The following is a 22,376-nucleotide window of genomic DNA, read 5'->3' on the forward strand; positions in this document are numbered from 1 at the left end:
TAGTGCATTTAAAACTTATCTATTATTTTCACTAAAGCTAAAAGGCGGCTTGCAAACTACAGATATACATAGGTCATTCTAAAAGTAAAGAACATTTGTTTTCCGAACATTTTAATTCAGCAAAATCAAAGAAAATTTATTTTACATAACGACGTTATATCTCAGCCATTTTTCTATGTAGTCGCAGTTCACCTATAAAAATTTGTAGCAGCGTTCCAGAAGCTTTCCCATGTCTTCTTCAGACTCAATTGCCGCTAACATGTTGAACCAGTCACTAAGATCGGCATTCATTTCGTTGTCGTTTTCGTAATGTTTTCCGCCCAAAAAATTTCTTCAATCAGTCAGGGCCAAGTCCGAGCCATACGGTGGATTCTAGAAAAGTTAAACTGCAGAAGGAAGTCGTTCGTCAACTCAGCAGAATTCGTGTGACCGTTGACGTGAAGAGGTACAATTATGCCGTTGGACAACCACCCATTCCGGTTCTACTACATCTACATCTACATCTATACTCCGCGAGCCACCTTACGGTGTGTGGCGGAGGGTACTTATTGTACCACTATCTGATCCCCCCTTCCCTGTTCCATTCACGAATTGTGCGTGGGAAGAACGACTGCTTGTAAGTCTCCGTATTTGCTCTAATTTCTCGGATCTTTTCGTTGTGATCATTACGCGAGATATATGTGGGCGGTAGTAATATGTTGCCCATCTCTTCCCGGAATGTGCTCTCTCGTAATTTCGATAATAAACCTCTCCGTATTGCGTAACGCCTTTCTTGAAGTGTCCGCCACTGGAGCTTGTTCAGCATCTCCGTAACGCTCTCGCGCTGACTAAATGTCCCCATGACGAATCGCGCTGCTTTTCGCTGGATCATGTCTATCTCTTCTATTAATCCAACCTGGTAAGGGTCCCATACTGATGAGCAATACTCAAGAATCGGACGAACAAGCGTTTTGTAAGCTACTTCTTTCGTCGATGAGTCACATTTTCTTAGAATTCTTCCTATGAATCTCAACCTGGCGCCTGCTTTTCCCACTATTTGTTTTATGTGATCATTCCACTTCAGATCGCTCCGGATAGTAACTCCTAAGTATTTTACGGTCGTTACCACTTCCAATGATTTACCACCTATGGCATAATCGTACTGGAATGGATTTCTGCCCCTATGTATGCGCATTATATTACATTTATCTATGTTTAGGGAAAGCTGCCAGCTGTCGCACCATTCATTAATCCTCTGCAGGTCTTCCTGGAGTACGTACGAGTCTTCTGATGTTGCTACTTTCTTGTAGACAACCGTGTCATCTGCAAATAGCCTCACGGAGCTACCGATGTTGTCAACTAAGTCATTTATGTATATTGTAAACAATAAAGGTCCTATCACGCTTCCTTGCGGTACTCCCGAAATTACCTCTACATCTGCAGATTTTGAACCGTTAAGAATGACATGTTGTGTTCTTTCTTCTAGGAAATCCTGAATCCAATCACAAACCTGGTCCGATATTCCGTAAGCTCGTATTTTTTTCACTAAACGTAAGTGCGGAACCGTATCAAATGCCTTCCTGAAGTCCAGGAATACGGCATCAATCTGCTCGCCAGTGTCTACGGCACTGTGAATTTCTTGGACAAATAGGGCGAGCTGAGTTTCACATGATCTCTGTTTGCGGAATCCATGTTGGTTATGATGAAGGAGATTTGTATTATCTAAGAACGTCATAATACGAGAACATAAAACATGTTCCATTATTCTACAACAGATTGACGTAAGCGAAATAGGCCTATAATTATTCGCATCTGATTTATGACCCTTCTTGAAAATGGGAACGACCTGCGCTTTCTTCCAGTCGCTAGGTACTTTACGTTCTTCCAGAGATCTACGATAAATTGCTGATAGAAAGGGGGCAAGTTCTTTAGCATAATCACTGTAGAATCTTACGGGTATCTCGTCTGGTCCGGATGCTTTTCCGCTACTAAGTGATAGCAGTTGTTTTTCAATTCCGATATCGTTTATTTCAATATTTTCCATTTTGGCGTCCGTGCGACGGCTGAAGTCAGGGACCGTGTTACGATTTTCCGCAGTGAAACAGTTTCGGAACACTGAATTCAGTATTTCTGCCTTTCTTCGGTCGTCCTCTGTTTCGGTGCCATCGTGGTCAACGAGTGACTGAATAGGGGATTTAGATCCGCTTACCGATTTTACATATGACCAAAACTTTTTAGGGTTCTTGTTTAGATTGTTTGCCAATGTTTTATGTTCGGTTGTTTTGATCGGCGCGCCACAGTCGGTGGAAGCATTTATTTACGGTGTCTCCTCTACGTATAAGGTCCATCCCAAAGCACTGTGACCACAACCTTTTTTGGTGCTTCGAATTTCTTTGGCTTGTATTTTTACTTTTGATGGGGATTTTGAATGGTCCAATTCACTGACATGCTTTATTTTTGTGGAGTTTCATGCGAAACACACGTTTGGTCACCAGTAACAATGTGGTTCAAAAAGTCCTCGTGTAAGAAAACTCAGTGCAGCTCCCATTCGTTGTTTTTGTGTTCACCTGGCATCAACTTTTCCATAGCCGAAACCACCATCAACAGTTTGGTAAAAGACTGATAGTGACATTTCAGGAAAGCATAAACTCTATCAATAGTGAAAAAAGTAACTGAGGGCTTCCGAGGGCGTTGTCACAGTCGATAAAATTATTCTGGGTATGTGACAGCACTATGAATGTATAAAATTCTCCTACGGGTGTTTCGCTAGTTTGCAAAAACACCGTGAGCATATCGATTTGCAACAGTGGCCGAAACGTTGAAGAATTCATTGCACTCATATATCCAGAAGAATAGCGAAAACGTCTATCCAGTTGAATTATGTCTCTTAAATCGCTGACTTCATTCGTCGGTTACAACAGAAGGTATCCTCGATCGTTTTTGATCGCGAATATTCTTTCGTGCACCATTAAACATGACACACCAGCTTTTCAATGAAGTTTCATTCATCACATATCCATAGACACTGTTTATCTGTTAGTAAATTTCGACTGGACGGCCTGTTTTGCATTCAGAAAACGTACTGCCACACACTTGGCGGAATGTTTCATTCCGTCGCACATTTTTCAATTCCACTAACAGATAATAAACGGTCAACCGTTTCTGGTCGCTGTCAGCGAGGGAGAGTTGTGCGGCTCATCAAATCAAAATATTCTGTACACTCGTAGACTATAGTCTGTTGTCCTATTCCACTACGATGAAAGTGTTATTGTAGTTTGGAATGGTAGGCGAAATGTCGAACGAGTATTCCGAAGGGGAGCTCTGATTTCAAAGACAATTATAGATAGTTCCAAACAATTCAAATTTTGACAAACCTAGCAGAGAAAACTTCTCTTTTGTAATTTCAGTTTGCTTTTATACGAGTGCCGTTGTCCGGCTAACAATGTGAACTTCGCCGGCACAGTGAAAGAATCCGCGATCTCTTTCAGATTTCAAAATTTTAAAAAAATATTTTTTTATTGTTGTTACTGCCCTGCGTCATGGCGTTGAGTGTTTCCACTTCTTATTAGGAGGTGCGCTCGGAAATTCCAAACCTCTGGTATTTCCAAACCTTGACACTATATTTCTTATTTCTTCACAACTAATAAAAAGAAAAGGTCCAAAATACGTGTTTTGGTATATCTGATTCGAATCTGCATCACTAGTTACAAAGTAAATACTTAACTTTTTCTGGCTACAGTTGAATTTGTCCAGAGAACTAGGATCTGTTTCAATATATACAGGGATTGCTCAAGCTGACGTCTTATAGGTGTCGATAATTCTCTTGAAATAAAACTGAAATTCAGTTTAAACCTTGATTTTGTTCGACAGTTGCTCATTCCACAACATTCTGACATACCAACGCCGTTAACTGTCACAGACTTAACAATAACAGCAGAATTAAACAAGCACATTGACTGTGGCTGTCGACATATAGAAAAACTGTCTTCGAAAACCAGCTCAAACAGTCAAAACTGTCGTTAAATCCCCTGAAGACCTTCTAAGTGACAGTTGCCCCAATCAGCCATTGCAAATCTGTAAATAGCTCGAGCGGCGGAAAATTATCCAGATATATCGCACAGCATGGGGATAAACCCATCACTATTTGCGCTAAGAGGGAATTTGCGTTTCAGTTGTTGTTTCAACTGTAAAACAGCTCCATGTTACGTTTTCACAGCGGTAATGGTAGACCCACAACCAGACCTTGAACTTAACAATGGAAGTACACTACCATAATTACCTGTTGGGCATCTCCGCACGCCGAAACATACCGTCGGCATACACACTGCAGATCAATGTGCATCAGTAGTGCCTCATAACATACAGAGCGTCTTCAACATTGGCTCCCAATGTTGTAAGATTCTAAGCTGGGTGGAGAGTCACACACTAACAGCCACTAACACAGTTTTCAGTGTACAGAAGAGAAGTTTGTTACGCTCGCTATACACTCCTGGAAATTGAAATAAGAACACCGTGAATTCATTGTCCCAGGAAGGGGAAACTTTATTGACACATTCCTGGGGTCACATACATCACATGATCACACTGACAGAACCACAGGCACATAGACACAGGCAACAGAGCATGCACAATGTCGGCACTAGTACAGTGTATATCCACCTTTCGCAGCAATGCAGGCTGCTATTCTCCCATGGAGACGATCGCAGAGATGCTGGATGTAGTCCTGTGGAACGGCTTGCCATGCCATTTCCACCTGGCGCCTCAGTTGGACCAGCGTTCGTGCCGGACGTGCAGACCGCGTGAGACGACGCTTCATCCAGTCCCAAACATGCTCAATGGGGGACAGATCCGGAGATCTTGCTGGCCAGGGTAGTGAACTTACACCTGCTAGAGCACGTTGGGTGGCAAGGGATACATGCGGACGTGCATTGTCCTGTTGGAACAGCAAGTTCCCTTGCCGGTCTAGGAATGGTAGAACGATGGGTTCGATGACGGTTTGGATGTACCGTGCAGTATTCAGTGTCCCCTCGACGATCACCAGTGGTGTACGGCCAGTGCAGGAGATCGCTCCCCACACCATGATGCCGGGTGTTGGCCCTGTGTGCCTCGGTCGTATGCAGTCCTGATTGTGGCGCTCACCTGCACGGCGCCAAACACGCATACGACCATCATTGGCACCAAGGCAGAAGCGACTCTCATCGCTGAAGACGACACGTCTCCATTCGTCCCTCCATTCACGCCTGTCGCGACACCACTGGAGGCGGGCTGCACGATGTTGGGGCGTGAGCGGAAGACGGCCTAACGGTGTGCGGGACCGTAGCCCAGCTTCATGGAGACGGTTGCGGATGGTCCTCGCCGATACCCCAGGAGCAACAGTGTCCCTAATTTGCTGGGAAGTGGCGGTGCGGTCCCCTACGGCACTGCGTAGGATCCTACGGTCTTGGCGTGCATCCGTGCGTCGCTGCGGTCCGGTCCCAGGTCGACGGGCATGTGCACCTTCCGCCGACCACTGGCGACAACATCGATGTACTGTGGAGACCTCACGCCCCACGTGTTGAGCAATTCGGCGGTACGTCCACCCGGCCTCCCGCATGCCCACTATACGCCCTCGCTCAAAGTCCGTCAACTGCACATACGGTTCACGTCCACGCTGTCGCGGCATGCTACCAGTGTTAAAGACTGCGATGGAGCTCCGTATGCCACGGCAAACTGGCTGACACTGACGGCGGCGGTGCACAAATGCTGCGCAGCTAGCGCCATTCGACGGCCAACACCGCGGTTCCTGGTGTGTCCGCTGTGCCGTGAGTGTGATCATTGCTTGTACAGCCCTCTCGCAGTGTCCGGAGCAAGTATGGTGGGTCTGACACACCAGTGTCAATGTGTTCTTTTTTCCATTTCCAGGAGTGTATAACTCGCACTATGCAAGATGTCCCGAAAGAAAGGTTAGGTCTATATTCTTTACAACTGAATATCTCTTTGTTTTTTTTTTAAAAAAAAGGGAGAAATGAAAATATTTTGGTGTACTACACATTAAGGTATTACTTGAGATGGTATACACTAAACACAAGCCAATAAATAATAAAGACAATAAAAGATGACTTCTCCTGTCGAATTATCAAAAGTTTGCAATACTTTTGCCCTTTGCTACTGTAAACATAGACCAAATTCTACTGCAGGGAAATGTATTCTCGTGCCGATTAATTCACAACAAATACAGTGACCGACACACAGAAAGTACGTAAGTCACTTATACTTCTTGACAATGACGTTAGAATATTCAAACGCTTGAGGGATAAAGATACGCTATGAATATGAAAACTTCGGACAAGATTGCAAAAAACTTTAGAATTTCCAACTGGGCCTCAGTATTTTATCACAAAGATAGGATGTTAACTGATTCTTCCGTCGCTTCTTATTGGAACGACATAGATTACGTATTTATAATGTGGACAGAAGGTTATCATCAAGACAAGGCATTATTTTCGGTCAGGAGAGAATGTAGTCCTGCGGAAAAAATGTGGTAGTCCACTAATATTATGATAAACAAAGAACACATTCTGTGGAAATGTACTGTCAGAGCATCAAAACCTAGTAACAATTTGGTCTTTTACACATTTCTTAACAAGTACCGAGTTTCTCAGCAAATACGTATATTCCACTAAATAATAATTCAGCAAGCATTTAAGAACTGGAAGACAGTATATCAACCGGCCTTGGTAGCCGAGGGGGTTCTAGGCGCTTCAGTCTGGAACCGCGTGACTGCTACGGTCGCAGGTTCGAATCCCGCTTCGGGCATGGATGTGTGTGATGTCTTTAGGTTGGTTAGGTTTAAGTGGATCTAAGTTCTAGGCGACTGATGGCCTCAGATGTTAAGTGCCATAGTGCTCAGAGCCATTTGAACAGTATGTCAAATACAGTTCCTTACAAAGGTATTGGAATTTTCGAAAGTTCGAAGAAAATATGTCTCCTGGTTTGCTGGTGGGCATACAAAAGCTTGGAGGAAGCTTGCAGATTTTTTAGCCGTCCTATTTTGGTGCCAATTTTTGACCACAGAGGCAGGAGGTTTTCCGCAAAACGATAAACCGTTTTCGGTGATGTAAGGCTGTAGTCCTTGAGAAACACCGTAGCATCCAAATGGTATTATTTTAATAAAGAACTCACTTAGCTGAAAAATACAGTGATTCTAATATACTGTAGAATAAGTACCATCTGTTTACACTTTCTAGCGATTCGTGGGACCTTCATGCAATTGTGTAGCAAGCATCTATACTATTTTTGCAAAAGAACACTAAAACCTCCTCCAAAGGAATATGCACTGCTGCTCAATCATTTATCTGACATGCGTTTACTGAAATATAGTGGGTCTAATATAATTTTTAGACAAATGTACTAGAATTTTCGAGATCTTGACGATAATTGGCTCCTGATGCAGGTACTGATGGGGAACACAAAACCTCGAGAGGTGTTTGCAGCATTATTAAGCTTTCTGAAATGTGGATGCCTATTGAATGTACTCTCTGATGCGCGCTATATTGCCATTCACAGAACAAATATGCGGTTGGAGAACTGAGCCCAAATAAAAGCTCAATAAAACTCGCAACAGTTTCAGCTTATGATATTTTCGCAAAACAACAGAAAGTTCTACTCCAGAGAAATGCGTTTCACTGTCCAGTTATTCACCAGACATTTATTATCTGAAATACGTTGAGCCAAATACAATTCTTTGACAAAGGTACTGGAATTTTCGAAAGCTTGACAATAACTGTCCTGTGATACAGGTAGTGCTGGGGCACACAAAAGCCGGCGGGGGGGGGGGGGGGGGGGTGCTGTTTGCAGTATTTTGTAAGCCTTCTAAAATGTGGACGTCCATTGAAAATACCGTCTCACGTGGACTTTATAGCCATTCACAGACAACATACGTTTTCGTAGAAGTTTTTGGAATAAAAACACATCAAAAACTCACAACATTTTTTGCCCATGATATTTTTGCAAACAGACAGAAAATTTGCTTCCAAAGAAATGGGTTCCACTGGCCAGTAATTTACCAGAATTTCATTAACTGAAATACAGTGAGTCGAATGTTAGTCTTTGACAATGAACCCTGGAAATTTCGAAAGCTTGAGGATAACGGGCTCTTGATAAAGATACTGGTGGGACACACAAAAAATTACGAAACATCTGCAACATTTTTAAGCCTTCTAAAATGTGGAAATCGATCAAATGTACCCATTGATATGCACTTTATAGCTATCCACTGAACACATATACAGTTGTAGGACTGAACCAAAATAAAAAATTCACAGTGATATTTTTATAAACGACCACTGAATTCTGCTGCAATAATTCAACAGATATTCATATACTCAGATACAGTGAGTGAAATAGAATTATATGCAATTGCAGGCTTTCTCGGCGTATTTCAGCTATGAAATCTTCACGAGTTATCAGCCGGGTGGCGTCGTCTTCTAGTCGCAACGTTTCAATGGACTGCGTATCCAGCATCTTCAGGCGAAGATGCTCGATACGCAGTCCATTGAAGCGTTGCGACTAGAAGACGATGCCACTCGGCTGATAACCCGTGAAGATTTCATAGCTGAAATAGAATTGTCTAAAAAAGGTAATGGAAGTTTTGAAAGCTTGATGATAATTGTCTGGTAAAGGTAGGCAACACGAAAGCTTGGGGTATATTTGCAGCATTTTTAAGCCCTCTAAAACGTGGATGTCTATTGAACATACCTACTGACGTGCACTTTACAGCCACTCACAGAAACCGTATGATTTTGTAGAAATTAACTGAAGAAAAACCTACCAGAAAGTCACAACAGTCTTAGTCAATGACATTTGTGTAAATGAATGCTGAATTCTATTCCAATGAAATATGTTTCACAGTCCAGTAATCCACCAAAAGTTCATACTCAGATATGATGGGTGAAACATCGTTGTCTGAAAAAGGTAATGTTATTTTCGAAACTTGAAGATAACTGGTTTTTGATAAAGGTAGGCAACACGAAAGCTTGGGGTATATTTGCAGCATTTTTAAGCCCTCTAAAACGTGGATGTCTATTGAACACACTCTCTGATGTGCACTTTACAGCCATTCACAGAAAACATGAGTTTTTGTAGAACTGAAATCTCATCAGAAAATTAAAACAGTTTTAGTCAGTGATATTTGTGTAAATGAACACTGAATTCTATTCCAAAGAAATTTGTTCCACTGTCCAACCTTACATTCATTATCTGAAATATAGTGTCAGATATAATTCTCTGCCAAAGGTTCTGGAATTTTCGAAAGCTTGAGGATAGTTGGGCTGCTAATAAAGGTGGGCAACCCGAAAGCTTGAGGGATGTTGGCAGCATTTTTAAGCCTTGTGAAGTGTAGATGTGACGTGGCGGCAGTTGCGATGTGAACTGACGACTTCCCCAGCCCTCGCAGCGGGGGTGGCGCGTCGCTGTCGGTGCGCTCCCCCCTGGACACGCTGAGCATCGCAGAGCACCTCCGCGGCGTCGAGAAGATGGTCCGCATGCTGCAGCTGCAGGAGTACGACCGCATGTACACGCCGCGCAACAGGCCCAGGTACGTAGCCCGAGAGAGCGGCCGGCATACAGTCTGTGCGCCATAGCTGGACACTTGCCGACGTCTGGCTACTCCTAGCGTTCGCACAATAATAGTAAACACCCCATAGCTCTGTGGCTGTAGGCAGTGACAATGGTAGCTGCCAGTTGTACATGTATACTGCTACCGCCTACGCTAGTACAGTAAGAAAAGAAATTTTGTTACCTACACAGTTTGCCACCCACACATGGTTGTGTTGGTAGCTAGCCCTTGGTTTCATGTTGTTAGTTTGGTCGCGGTGCGTGGCAGTGGGTGAGTGTGACGAGCAGAAATCCGAGAAATATGTAGCAATAAATACTCTCAGGAAAAGCTATACAGGCTTTTCTTTATTTGTGTGTGAGGAATGTTTCCTGAAAGTTTGGCTGTACCTTTTTGTAACACCCTGTATACTTGTGATTAGCATACAAGGTGATACATTAAAATGTCTACGGTCAACTCCAGTACGCAGCATCAGGTTTAAATAGGAATATGTAGACTTGTGCATGCCTCATCTGAACATGTCTCTGAAAATGCTCGAAAGATAGACAGTAGAGAGGAGTTTCATAATGTATGACAGATTGTCATGAGAGATGCCACAACTGTATATTTTTTAAAATATTTATTTTAACAGTATCAGTTCCGTATTGTCACAAATTATAAATAATTCTGTTCACTTAATGATGATCTTAAGACCTACAAATCTGTAACTATAGGCATAACACTTGTATGCGTATGTACTGACAGACTTTTCTCCATGATCATCCACTGCCACCCACTCGTGGTTCTTGTGGTACGTAGCCCTTGGTCTCATGTTGTTAATAATGGAGTTCGGTCGCGGTGTGTGGCAGTGAGTGCTTGTGACGAGCAAAAACCAGCAAAATATGTAGCAAAAAACACTCTTAGGAAATGCTACATGCTCTGTGACTTACGAACATTGCCATACATGTGAAAAAGCCTTTTCTTCATTCATTCGATTCATTCGTCCGACATAGTACGATGCTTGTGCAGTTACGTCATTCAAACTATAACAACAACTTGTAACATCAAATAGATCAGTTTTTAATCTATCAGCCCATTTTCGCCAACCCCCCTATGCTTATATGCAATTAAAAGTAAATGCCTCATGAGATAAAGTTAGTTCCATTTCTTCCCACCTTCATTTGAATACTGTTATTTTAAGGCAATATTACTAAACTAGCATTGGCCCCATTGTATACCTGCGGTTAAATATGGCTGTGTAACATAATGTTAATGCCCGTATAGATGAAATACGGCGATGATTGTATAAGCAAATGTATTCACTAATACAGTAAAGTTCAAAAGTCGTAGAGAATATAACTTCTTCTGAAAGAACTAAGTCTGCCAACCACAATCACTCTCTTTCATCCTCCTCAGTGAGGATGAAATGCGTTGAAGGCTTATCACCATTACATTGCATCGTGAATGAAACAATAACCACACTTTCACATACACTTTCACATACAACTTGTAAGTGATATATATTTTAGCTTTACCTACGAGTATTTATTGCTCCATATTTTGTGTGCTTTAGCCCACCACACTCACCCCTGCCATCCTCCACGACCAACTGGGTCAGTAACAGGATAACTGCAGTCATAATATTCTCAATGAGACATACATCTGTATGTATTTTGTATCTAAAATACTCACGCCTTCTCTCATGCCACATATTCTAACCTGGGGAACACTAGGTTTCTCATCTAGTAAGTTATTATTATTAACGGTATGACAATTACAGATCACTTTCACAATTATTTTCTTGTGCCTTTGTCTCGAATCTGCGCAGTGGCGGAATGATAAGGAACTAATTTGGCATGGTCAGTTTAAGAAGTGGACCAATGCCCTTCCTGGATCTATCCCAACTGCCTGTGTGTAGTGTTGTTCAAGTCGAAGTGAGCGAAAGTTTCTTCTAATTGTTTGTGAATCGTCTAAATGAGATGGAAATTGGGTACCAGCCCAGTATTCACCTATTGGGATGCGGGAAACCAACTAAAAACCACATCCAGGATGGACAGCATTGAGACAGGCGGACTCGATCTGGGGCCAGCTTACTTCCTTATCCCAGAAGCGGCGCTTTAACATGCATGGCTACCCAGGTTGATAAAATTTATAAATAAATTATCATTATTAATTTTATGGCAATTACACATCATATATGCAATGTCTGTTCCCCAGACATGTCCATAATAACAGACAAACTTTCCCTGCCAATTTAAATCAATGTCCACCAGCAGCTAATGTCATTAATTTCTTTGTGTCTTAATTACACATCACTTTGGAAACACAAATAAAATAGGTACATTATTTACGAATTTATATTCGTATTTACATAGTTCTTCACAAATGTTGCTGAGGTGTTTCAGGGTACGAATTTGAGGGTACTCTTCAACAATATGTCTGACAGTCTGCCTTGGGAATCCACATCTGCACTCAGCAGTGGTAGTCTCCGGAGATTTGTGTATCAGGTCACCACATCTCCTCTGGTTAGTCCAGATCATGTTGAGCACACACAATGTCCTCTAGGGTACATCAAGCTAAAATGGTTTGTTGTTGGTTTGGAGAAAGCTGTGGAGCTGGTCTGGAGTGTTGTTATACCAGTCTTGCATCCAAACTTCGTTAAGACTGGAGCTGTGATCACCAGGTTGGTAGATGTTCTGTGTGGAAGATGTCTCGAGCAAAGTCTGTTAATTTGGACAGCAGATATGTCGTCATGGCTTGGCAGCTGCAGATCATTGAAGATTTTCGTATATTCCCTGAGAATATTATTCTTTCTTTTCAGGTTAGGTGGTGGAATGCAGCTCAGGTAGGTAGTCAGATTGAGTGGAATCATCTGTGGCAATAACAATCAGCTTTGTTTGATTTAGTTAGTATCTAGCAGCTTCGTTTCGCTGCTGTCATAGAGAATGACTGCGAAATTTTGCCGCAGAATAGATAAGGCTGATTCTTGACCTCAGTTTGGTTACAGTCCATATTGGATGGTGTTCAAATAATGTGTCAAGTGTAACTCCAAGATACCCTAGATATTTGTTATGGGCCAGACAACCATCCTAAAAAAATATGTCCAGTTTGTGGTTTGTTAGGATATTTCTCAGATGAAAGCAAGTGAATTCAATTTTGTCTGGGTTCAGCTGAAATCCCTATTTACGAAACTAATGAAACATTAAACTTATCTCCTTTATTAATATATCCTCAGTGACCGCAATTTGTTTGTACTTTGTTTTTGTACCTAGTCATCAGCACATCCAAGCTTCCTGGACTGAGTGGATGATGTTTTTTAAATGGTTGCTCTAGTTTTGTTTTCCAGATTGAAAATTTGTACCTCTTGTATTTCTGTGATTCGTCATTTGTCCGTTGATGTGCAGCCTTTGACTTATCTGAGAAATTTCATCTCATCTGATGTAATTTTCCTTCTGTCTTTGCTTTGAGAGTACCCACGTCTCACATCCACATAATATTACCGGCATGGCCATTTATTTCTGTACTAACATATAACGAGGAATCGTTGTTAGAAAAAAATCTTGAAAAGTTCTTGAACTCTTTATTCCAAATTTTTACATAATACTTTCATAAATATTGGGCGGATAGAGCATATATATCGTTTTATACAACAATGTATACATTTTCTGCTGTTGGCGACTATCGACTGCAAGAATCACCATTTTTCGACTTTGACTTGTAGACTCTTTGATAGAGACTCTTTGATTGAGGATCTTTGACATATCTGTCTTCGCGCGGTTCTTCTCTAGAATGTTCGCGCTTTGTGCGTATATGCTACAGTTATTTGATGAAAGTGTTCTTCAACGTACAGTGTGATGGTGATTCCTTCGTTGTACAACTTAAGGAAGAGAATTACCATACTTCTAAAACTGACTGAGAGGAAGACAATGCTGTGTTTGTTGTGTTGTAAAAGCGTGCAGTTTCTTTTTCTTTCTCGACGTCGGATATAACCACGATAGGAGGCACATTTAAATCATTTTATAATTTCTTCTCCGCGCATATAATTTTAGACAAAAATTGTATACACAACAATGCGCTGTTTTGTTTTCTTCCTCGGAGCCGATTAAACAGAAGACCTATATTAGATAAGTTATATTTGCGGTTTATCGCCTAATGATTTGAATTCTACTATGCCGTCTGAATCGTATGAAACTTTGTAATGCTACCTATTCAGGGAATGAAACTAAGCGATATACTGTCACTGAAGTTACTAACCTCTCAGCTCCAGCAGCTTGAGAGGTGTCTCATAACCCGTATACCAGTGATGCCAACTGATTTACGCAATCATTTTAAGTAAATCAAGATTTCGTTTGGAGTGACAATAAAGAAGACTCATGGTCCTTTGAACTAATTTAGGTTCAGATGGTATCTGCCGTGTTCAGTTATATGCGTGCATTCACTACTGCTACTGTACAGTATCCCAGTAACTAAAACTATGTTGTACACTATAAGGACACAGGCTATTCATTTTTCAACAACAAATATATATACATGGGGGGCGCAGCAGGGTATTTAAACAATTAGGCAAATTTTTTCGCTTGTCATTATCTCATGTTATCTTTTCACGAACTGGTAATTCAGTAGACCAGCCAATGCTCTTACCACAGAGCACCCAAAAAACGAAAAGTGGTTTATATTCTTAAGTACTGTAGTGGTGTTGTGTGCAAAAAATGAGATCTTGAAAAAAGTAAAAAGCAGAAAGGATACAAGGAGTATTTTTTCAGTCATAATCTATATACGAATACTTTCGAAGTGGACCAAAATAGCAGCGAGGAGCCGAAATTTCCATCCTGACGCAATTGTCAGTGCCACGCCAGATTAGAACATATACCCAATTTCCACACTTATTTAACAACAATGAGGCATTGCCGAGTGGTTTAGTTGTTGTATAAAGTTTCAGTTCAGTTTCGTTTTTAGTTTTGTCTTCCAGAGAACTACGAACTGTCGGACAAGTATCTTCAAAGTTGCAAAGTTTTGGTTCTATGTCGCGATCTCTTGTTGGGAACATTTCACATCCAAGATACGTAAAGGTGGGCACCTGATCCGATATATTTCCATTAGTCCAATTTTAGTACCTTATCGTGCTTTTTTGCCAGAAATGCAATCACTTTTAATCCGCGTGGAGATGATATCAGTTCATATTCTCTGTTATATTTCTTAAGCTGTATAGCCGCATCTGTAAATTATCTTCTGTCTATTGCACAGTTGCAACATCCTCTGCACACAAAATACTACTTGCTCTGCACTAAGGACAGAGAGCATTTTCAAAGAAATCTGATTCTATCTTACTGTGACCTCGTCCACGAAGATATTAACAGTGATAAGGAAAGAAACAATCTTGTCTTACTCCTTTATTTCTTTTTACTGAAAACTAATAAATTTGCGACATTATAACGAAAATACTGTCTAAAACATCTACAAAAATTCATTTAAAACTGGTAAGTTGCGCTGTACGACGTCGAGCGTAGTGTAGCAGTGTAGTGATGTGGTGGGTACAACTGAATGTTGTCACGAGTTTGCAACAGAGCCATTGCTATTATTTTACAGCTTATGAGGGCCAATTTTTCACCAAAAAAAATGACTTTTCACTACTTGTCATTAATAAAAAGTAATTTTAAAAATTTTCCATTTTAAACATTTTCAGTTTCTGTTTTTCTGCTTACAGAGATAGGTAGTTCTTAATGTTTTATTTTTATTGATAGTGCTGACAAATATTATTACTAAAATATTTCGTATTACACGCTCACATTGTTCTGCAGTATCCGTAATGGATGTGTTTGATTGTGCGAACAACTTTGCGATTTCCTTTTCCGCAACTTGTGAGAAGATATATAGTGCGTACCTATTAGGAGGGTGCGTTTGATGGCGATTTGTGGCAGAGAGGGGGCGGAGGTGTGCAACAATCGATCGCTGAAGACACAGACGTGGTTACAATTCTTCAGATGGCATGGATGTTGGACAGCCTTAATTGCGCACTCCAAACAGTACGAAAACAACTTCTGTTCTGTGAAGAACCATTCGCACCTGTGGATTCCCACGCATTCTGCTACACACTTCGCACAAAGCCAGCACTCGAAACTCGCAAATGAAGCGATGAAGGGCGTCCCTTGTCATGTTCCAAGCGCTTGAATCTGAAGCGGGCGGGTCAATGAACTTTGGACTTCATCCTGTTAATTGGAATAGGTAGCAGTGAAATACTGAGATACGCCATGTCCGAAAACGGTTGAGGAGAAAACAACAAAACTCTCGTGTAATTGGTCTAATATAGACTATACAAACTTAATGAGGACCTGAAACTTCCTGGGAGATTATAACTGTGTGCCGGACCGAGATTCGAACTCAGGACCTTTGCCTTTCGCGGGCAAGTGCTCCACGAAAGGCAAAGGACCCGAGTTCGAGTCTCGGTCCGGCACACAGTTTTAATCTGCCAGAAAGTTTCATCTCTGCGCACACTCCGCTGCAGAGTAAAAATTTCCCTCTGTTACTGAGGACCTTTCATGTAATTATAATCGCTTCCTTAAGAGTCTCAGGCTGTGTAGGTTGTAACTGGCACTCCACTTTCTTGTCCGGAATTTTTAAGTGCTCTCCTAGGTCGTATGGTATACACAAAAAAATATCCGTTGCCGCAAGGCTAGCTAAATGGGGCCCGACCGACATGTTTGTACTTATCTTTCGTTGTGCTGTTCTTCTCCAATTGTTGAACTGCGTTGTACATTTCCAGATTCTAGGTTCCATGTAGATTCACTTTTAATGTCCTGTGTCATCTCTCGATGTATGAAACCCCCTTTAGAAGTTGATGAAGGCCTGCTTGCTACGGTCTAACTTGCCTGTCTCCTGGCACAACAGTTACCAGAGATGAGATTTTCACTCTGCAGCGGAGTTTGCGCTGATATGAAACTTCCTCGCAGATTAAAACTGTGTGCCCGACCGAGACCCGAACTCGGGACCTTTGCCTTTTCGCGGGCAAGTGCTCTACCCACTGAGCTACCCAAGCACGACTCACACCCCGTCCTTACATCTTTACTTCTGTCAGTATCTCGTCTCTTACCTTCGAAACTTTACAGAAGCTCTCCTGAGAAACTTGCAGAACTAGCACTCCTGAAAGAAATTATATTGCGGAGACATGGCTTAGCTACAGCCTGGGGGATGTTTCCAGACTGAGATAGAGTACTTGCCCGCGAAAGGCAAAGGTCCCGAGCTCGAGTCTCGGTCCGGCACACAGTTTTAATCTGCCAGGAAGTTTCAGTTACCAGAGATCTTTGAGGGAGTGCGGCAGAACTTCATGAGCTGTTGCCATGCATGCATTGAGACTGGCGGTCGGCAGTTTGAACAATTACTATGAGCTACATTGTTCTGAAACCTTGAAATAGGTGATAGTGGGTCAACAACCGATTATAACGAGATAGCGAACAATCGTTCGGGAATGCATATATATTATATTATGGACATACACAGAGTTCACCTCAGAACGTACTGGTATCCTTACCAGATAGGGTTGACGGAGTACATCTAAAAAGTTCAAAGAAGAGCAGCACTTTTGTATTATCACGGAATAGGGGAGAGTGTGCCACTGACATGATACAGAATTTGGGGTGGACATTATTAAAACAAAGACGTTTGTCGTTGCGGCGAAATTTCAGTCACCATCTTTCTCCTCCCAATGCGAAAGTATTTTGATGACACCGACCTATATAGGGAGAAACGATTGTCATAATAAAATAAGAGCTCGCACGGAAAGATACAGGTGTTCGTTTTTTCCACGTGCTGTTCGAAATTTGAATATATTGTGAATGTGGTTCGAGGGACCCTCTGCCAGACACTTCAGTGTGATTTGCAGAGTATCAATGTAGATGTAAAAAAAACTAAAATCTAACGTTGATTGCCAGAGAAGTTTACACTTTATGAGTGCCGTGTTCAGCAACCAGAATGGGACGTTTATTTCCTTCAAGCAACTCTCGCATGTCACAGGGTTAGCTCAGGTTACTGCAGACCACAAGCGCTAAAGAGTCTTGCCTTACCCCACATTCACAATATCCATCATCACTGGTAGGTACCCCACGTCTTCAAATAAGTCTTGCACCTTTTCAGCCCTGTTCCTAACCTGTTGAGGATCTTGTGTACCTCGTATTGGAGATGGCAGCCTGATGGTAGGTTCTCTTCTGCTGTCCATAAACCTCCAGTAGACTTTGTTCACCACAACTCGGTTCGGCAGGCTTCTGTTGAACTTGGAACTGGTACAGTTGTAAGTAGGAAGCTCCTTCTGGATTTCAGTCTTCTCTACTGAAAACTCAGTACTATCTGTCTTTCTTTTATGCCGACATCTAGTGGTCCATTTCGCATTACATAGGTGTGTCCCGATACTTTTGATCACATAAGATATGAAATTTTTCTTATATGTAGGTACAGAGCTCCACATTATACACAAAGCCTTAGCTTTTCCACGGGTTTACTACCGAGCGCATTTTACGCAACTGCTGCTTGAGAAAAGCAAAGGCCCGATCTTTGCCACCACCAACCCCACAAGTGCGTCCTTTTTCTCTGTCACATTTCAGAACCAACAAGAACTGGTCATAACATAATCCATAATCTTCATCTTTACTCCGGAAGCTACCTTATGGTATGTGATGGAGGGTGGTTTGTTTATCACTGCCCCCCCGCCCCACCCTTTTGCCGTTCCAGTCGCGACTGGTGGGTTGAACGAGTGGTGATAAGCGACAGTGTGAGCTGATACCTATGTAACCCTACCTTCATGGTCTTTTCAGGAGATACATGTACGAAGAAGCAATATATCAGTTGACTCTTCTAGGAACATACACTCTGGGAACATTAACAGTAGATCATAATATGGTGCAAAACTCCTCTCTTGCAGCGCCTGCCATTGGAGTCGGCTTAGCATCTCCGTGATGCTTTCGCCCTTGCTAAGTGAACCTGTGACGAAATGCACTGCTCTTCTTTGGACCTTCTCTATGTCCTCTATCAGTATTGTCTGGTACGGATTCCATACTGAAGAGCATTATTCAAGTATTGGTTGAACGAGGGTTTTGCTACCGCCTTTGTGGGCGGACTCCACTTATGGAGGCTCTCCTAATGAATCTCAGTCTGGCATATACTTTACCTTCAGTTGATTTTAGGTGGTCGTTATGATTCAAATTGCTCTGTATGCATGCTCCTAGATATTTTATGGATTTGTCTGCTTCCAATCATTGTTTCTCAATTATGTATAAAACGATAACGGTTATTTACAAGCAGTAATATATATATATATATATATATATATATATATATATATATATATATATATATATATGTTGAGGGTCAGTTGCCACTTCTTGCAGCAGGTGTCTATCCTCTGCAGGCCATCCTGCACATTTCCACAATTTCCTAGTGTTGTCACTCTTCTCTATAAAACATCATCATCCTTGGAAAGCCTTCGCAGAGCTTCTGGGATTTCCCTCTAGCTTATGTATGTATTAGGTGTAATGGGTATAAGAACTATTCTTTGAGAGGATGGTGTCTGAACATTACACTAGTATTTACGACATTTGCAGTCTAATTCTTATTACGAGTAGTATGTTTTTAGGTTGGTTAGTACTTCCAAGTACATGTGGCAAGAGCAAGCCATTAATTCTTATTTTCCCCCCGGGTAGCTGGTCACATTTTGAGGTGTGGACACATGGATGCAAAATGTTTAGTCTACACTGACAAGCGTAGCCCACTTAGTGGTGCAATTAAAACTGTGCAGAAAATATCAGGAAGTAAATTATGTGATACGTCTGAGGCAAAACTGTTTGACACAGAGGAAAAAACTGCACACTGATATGTGTACATGTTAAAATACCACATATAAAAATATCTGTTCGTATGTCCATGCGTACTACTGCAGTACAGCTAAAGTTACTTTTATATCTGAAGATTTCTCTCTACTGGGAGTGACAGGCTCTGTTCTATATTCTAGGAACTCTTCAGTCAAATCACACCGCTAGTCTGATATTCCACACGCTCATGTTTTGTCCAATACGTGGTAGCGTGGAACAGTATCAAGTGTCTGCTGGTAGTCAAGTAACACAGCATTAACCTGTGCGCCAGTATGTACCACTATCTGTGTTTATTCTTCAGGTGTACGGATGATGGCACTATACAAAGATTGATTACCTGTGTCAGTACATTTCCGCTCTCCTGACCCACCTATATGCTAGCACACTGCTACGGCGGTTTGTGGAGATGCGGTGACCCTCGAATTTGCCCAGTCGATTAACGACGATGCTCGGTGTGCTGGGCAGCCTGGATATGGTTTTTAGGTGGTTTTCCACATCCCACTAGGTGAATGCTGGGCTGGCTGTCACTTGCTGCATCAGTTATACGATTATAAACTCTTAAAAGGCACCCGCATACTTTGATGTAGGCAGATGGAGTTCACAAATTCCTTCCCAGAGGGTCGGTGGGAGGGCGGGGGGGCGCGGGGAACAAAAGAAAAGGCAGTACCACTAACATTGCTAAATCCAAAATTAACAAGCCGCCCTGCGGAAATTTGGGATCTATAACTCGGAAAAGAAGAGGAACAGTACGTTTTACTATTGGCTGTACAGTGTACTCGTACTTTACCCTTGACATATGACAGCTCTCATTTAATCTGATCCCACAGTAAGAACGATCACAAACAGGCATTTATAAATAATTTTATGGCAGCTCAAGGTCAACTGAATGAAAAATGATCGGTAGCTAGTAACAATTTACTTAATGAGCAGTTCCTGGTGACTCTAAAGTATGTCACTTTTCTTAAGAGCCTGCAGGGCTGGATTTTTCCTCGCTGTTCTTTACCGAGTGCTGTTTGAAAAACGCATGCCTCGTAACATCTAATCACACCTGTGTTCTTTTGTTTCTCTGTTACAGATTCGGAAAGCGCTCCGAACTCCGACCGGATGTCGTCGATGATGTCATGCCGGTAAGTTTCAGATCAGATGTGTCAGAAAGGAACCTTGTTGACCTGAGTGTAAGCGTATGCGCTCGGAGCAGTTGTCGCTACAGTGTTAGAAATTAAGACAGCTTCCGGATATGTGTGGCACGTTATGAATAATTAGAGGAGGGCACGGTGAATTTGAAGGAGCATGCTTTATGGACACAGGCTGATCTCCATTTGCGTTCCTAGCCACTACGTGAGACTTTTTTGTGGCTGATGAATTTTAATATCGAGGGGTAAATAAATACACTCCTGGAAATGGAAAAAAGAACACATTGACACCGGCGTGTCAGACCCACCATACTTTCTCCGGACACTGCGAGAGGGCTGTACAAGCAATGATCACACGCACGGCACAGCGGACACACCAGGAACCGCAGTGTTGGCCGTCGAATGGCGCTAGCTGCGCAGCATTTGTGCACCGCCGCCGTCAGTGTCAGCCAGTTTGCCGTGGCATACGGAGCTCCATCGCAGTCCTTAACACTGGTAGCATGCCGCGACAGCGTGGACGTGAACCGTATGTGCAGTTGACGGACTTTGAGCGAGGGCGTATAGTGGGCATGCGGGAGGCCGGGTGGACGTACCGCCGAATTGCTCAACACGTGGGGCGTGAGGTCTCCACAGTACATCGATGTTGTCGCCAGTGGTCGGCGGAAGGTGCACGTGCCCGTCGACCTGGGACCAGACCGCAGCGACGCACGGATGCACGCCAAGACCGTAGGATCCTACGCAGTGCCGTAGGGGACCGCACCGCCACTTCCCAGAAAATTAGGGACACTGTTGCTCCTGGGGTATCGGCGAGGACCATTCGCAACCGTCTCCATGAAGCTGGGCTACGGTCCCGCACACCGTTAGGCCGTCTTCCGCTCACGCCCCAACATCGTGCAGCCCGCCTCCAGTGGTGTCGCGACAGGCGTGAATGGAGGGACGAATGGAGACGTGTCGTCTTCAGCGATGAGAGTCGCTTCTGCCTTGGTGCCAATGATGGTCGTATGCGTGTTTGGCGCCGTGCAGGTGAGCGCCACAATCAGGACTGCATACGACCGAGGCACACAGGGCCAACACCCGGCATCATGGTGTGGGGAGCGATCTCCTACACTGGCCGTACACCACTGGTCATCGTCGAGGGGACACTGAATAGTGCACGGTACATCCAAACCGTCATCGAACCCATCGTTCTACCATTCCTAGACCGGCAAGGGAACTTGCTGTTCCAACAGGACAATGCACGTCCGCAAGTATCCCGTGCCACCCAACGTGCTCTAGAAGGTGTAAGTCAACTACCCTGGCCAGCAAGATCTCCGGATCTGTCCCCCATTGAGCATGTTTGGGACTGGATGAAGCGTCGTCTCACGCGGTCTGCACGTCCAGCACGAACGCTGGTCCAACTGAGGCGCCAGGTGGAAATGGCATGGCAAGCCGTTCCACAGGACTACATCCAGCATCTCTACGATCGTCTCCATGGGAGAATAGCAGCCTGCATTGCTGCGAAAGGTGGATATACACTGTACTAGTGCCGACATTGTGCATGCTCTGTTGCCTGTGTCTATGTGCCTGTGGTTCTGTCAGTGTGATCATGTGATGTATCTGACCCCAGGAATGTGTCAATAAAGTTTCCCCTTCCTGGGACAATGAATTCACGGTGTTCTTATTTCAATTTCCAGGAGTGTATTTAGGAGAAATTATACAGCTCTTCAATAATTAGCTTCATCGCTGGGGCCACAATGTAATATTACAAGTCAGACGATGATTTAATTCTGAATAACGTTTTTACTTATCATACTGGGTGTATACAACAAAAAAAAAGTACAGCTACCCACGAAGGCCCTA

The 22,376-nt window shown here is 42.8% G+C and overlaps 1 protein-coding gene across 1 annotated transcript in view; it reads left to right on the top strand.

Moving 5' to 3' along the window:
* LOC126215117 (neuropeptide F-like) overlaps nucleotides 1-22,376 on the top strand; it is a 644,911-nt gene that overhangs the window by 609,684 nt on the left and 12,851 nt on the right. Inside the window, exons 3-4 of the mRNA XM_049941771.1 lie at nucleotides 9,404-9,553; nucleotides 20,480-20,531. Of these exons, the coding sequence (XP_049797728.1) occupies nucleotides 9,404-9,553; nucleotides 20,480-20,531 (202 nt within the window). The remainder of the gene's footprint in view (nucleotides 1-9,403; nucleotides 9,554-20,479; nucleotides 20,532-22,376) is intronic.

The sequence above is a fragment of the Schistocerca nitens genome, chromosome 12, assembly GCF_023898315.1.
Source record: "Schistocerca nitens isolate TAMUIC-IGC-003100 chromosome 12, iqSchNite1.1, whole genome shotgun sequence".
Taxonomy (NCBI): domain Eukaryota; kingdom Metazoa; phylum Arthropoda; class Insecta; order Orthoptera; family Acrididae; genus Schistocerca; species Schistocerca nitens.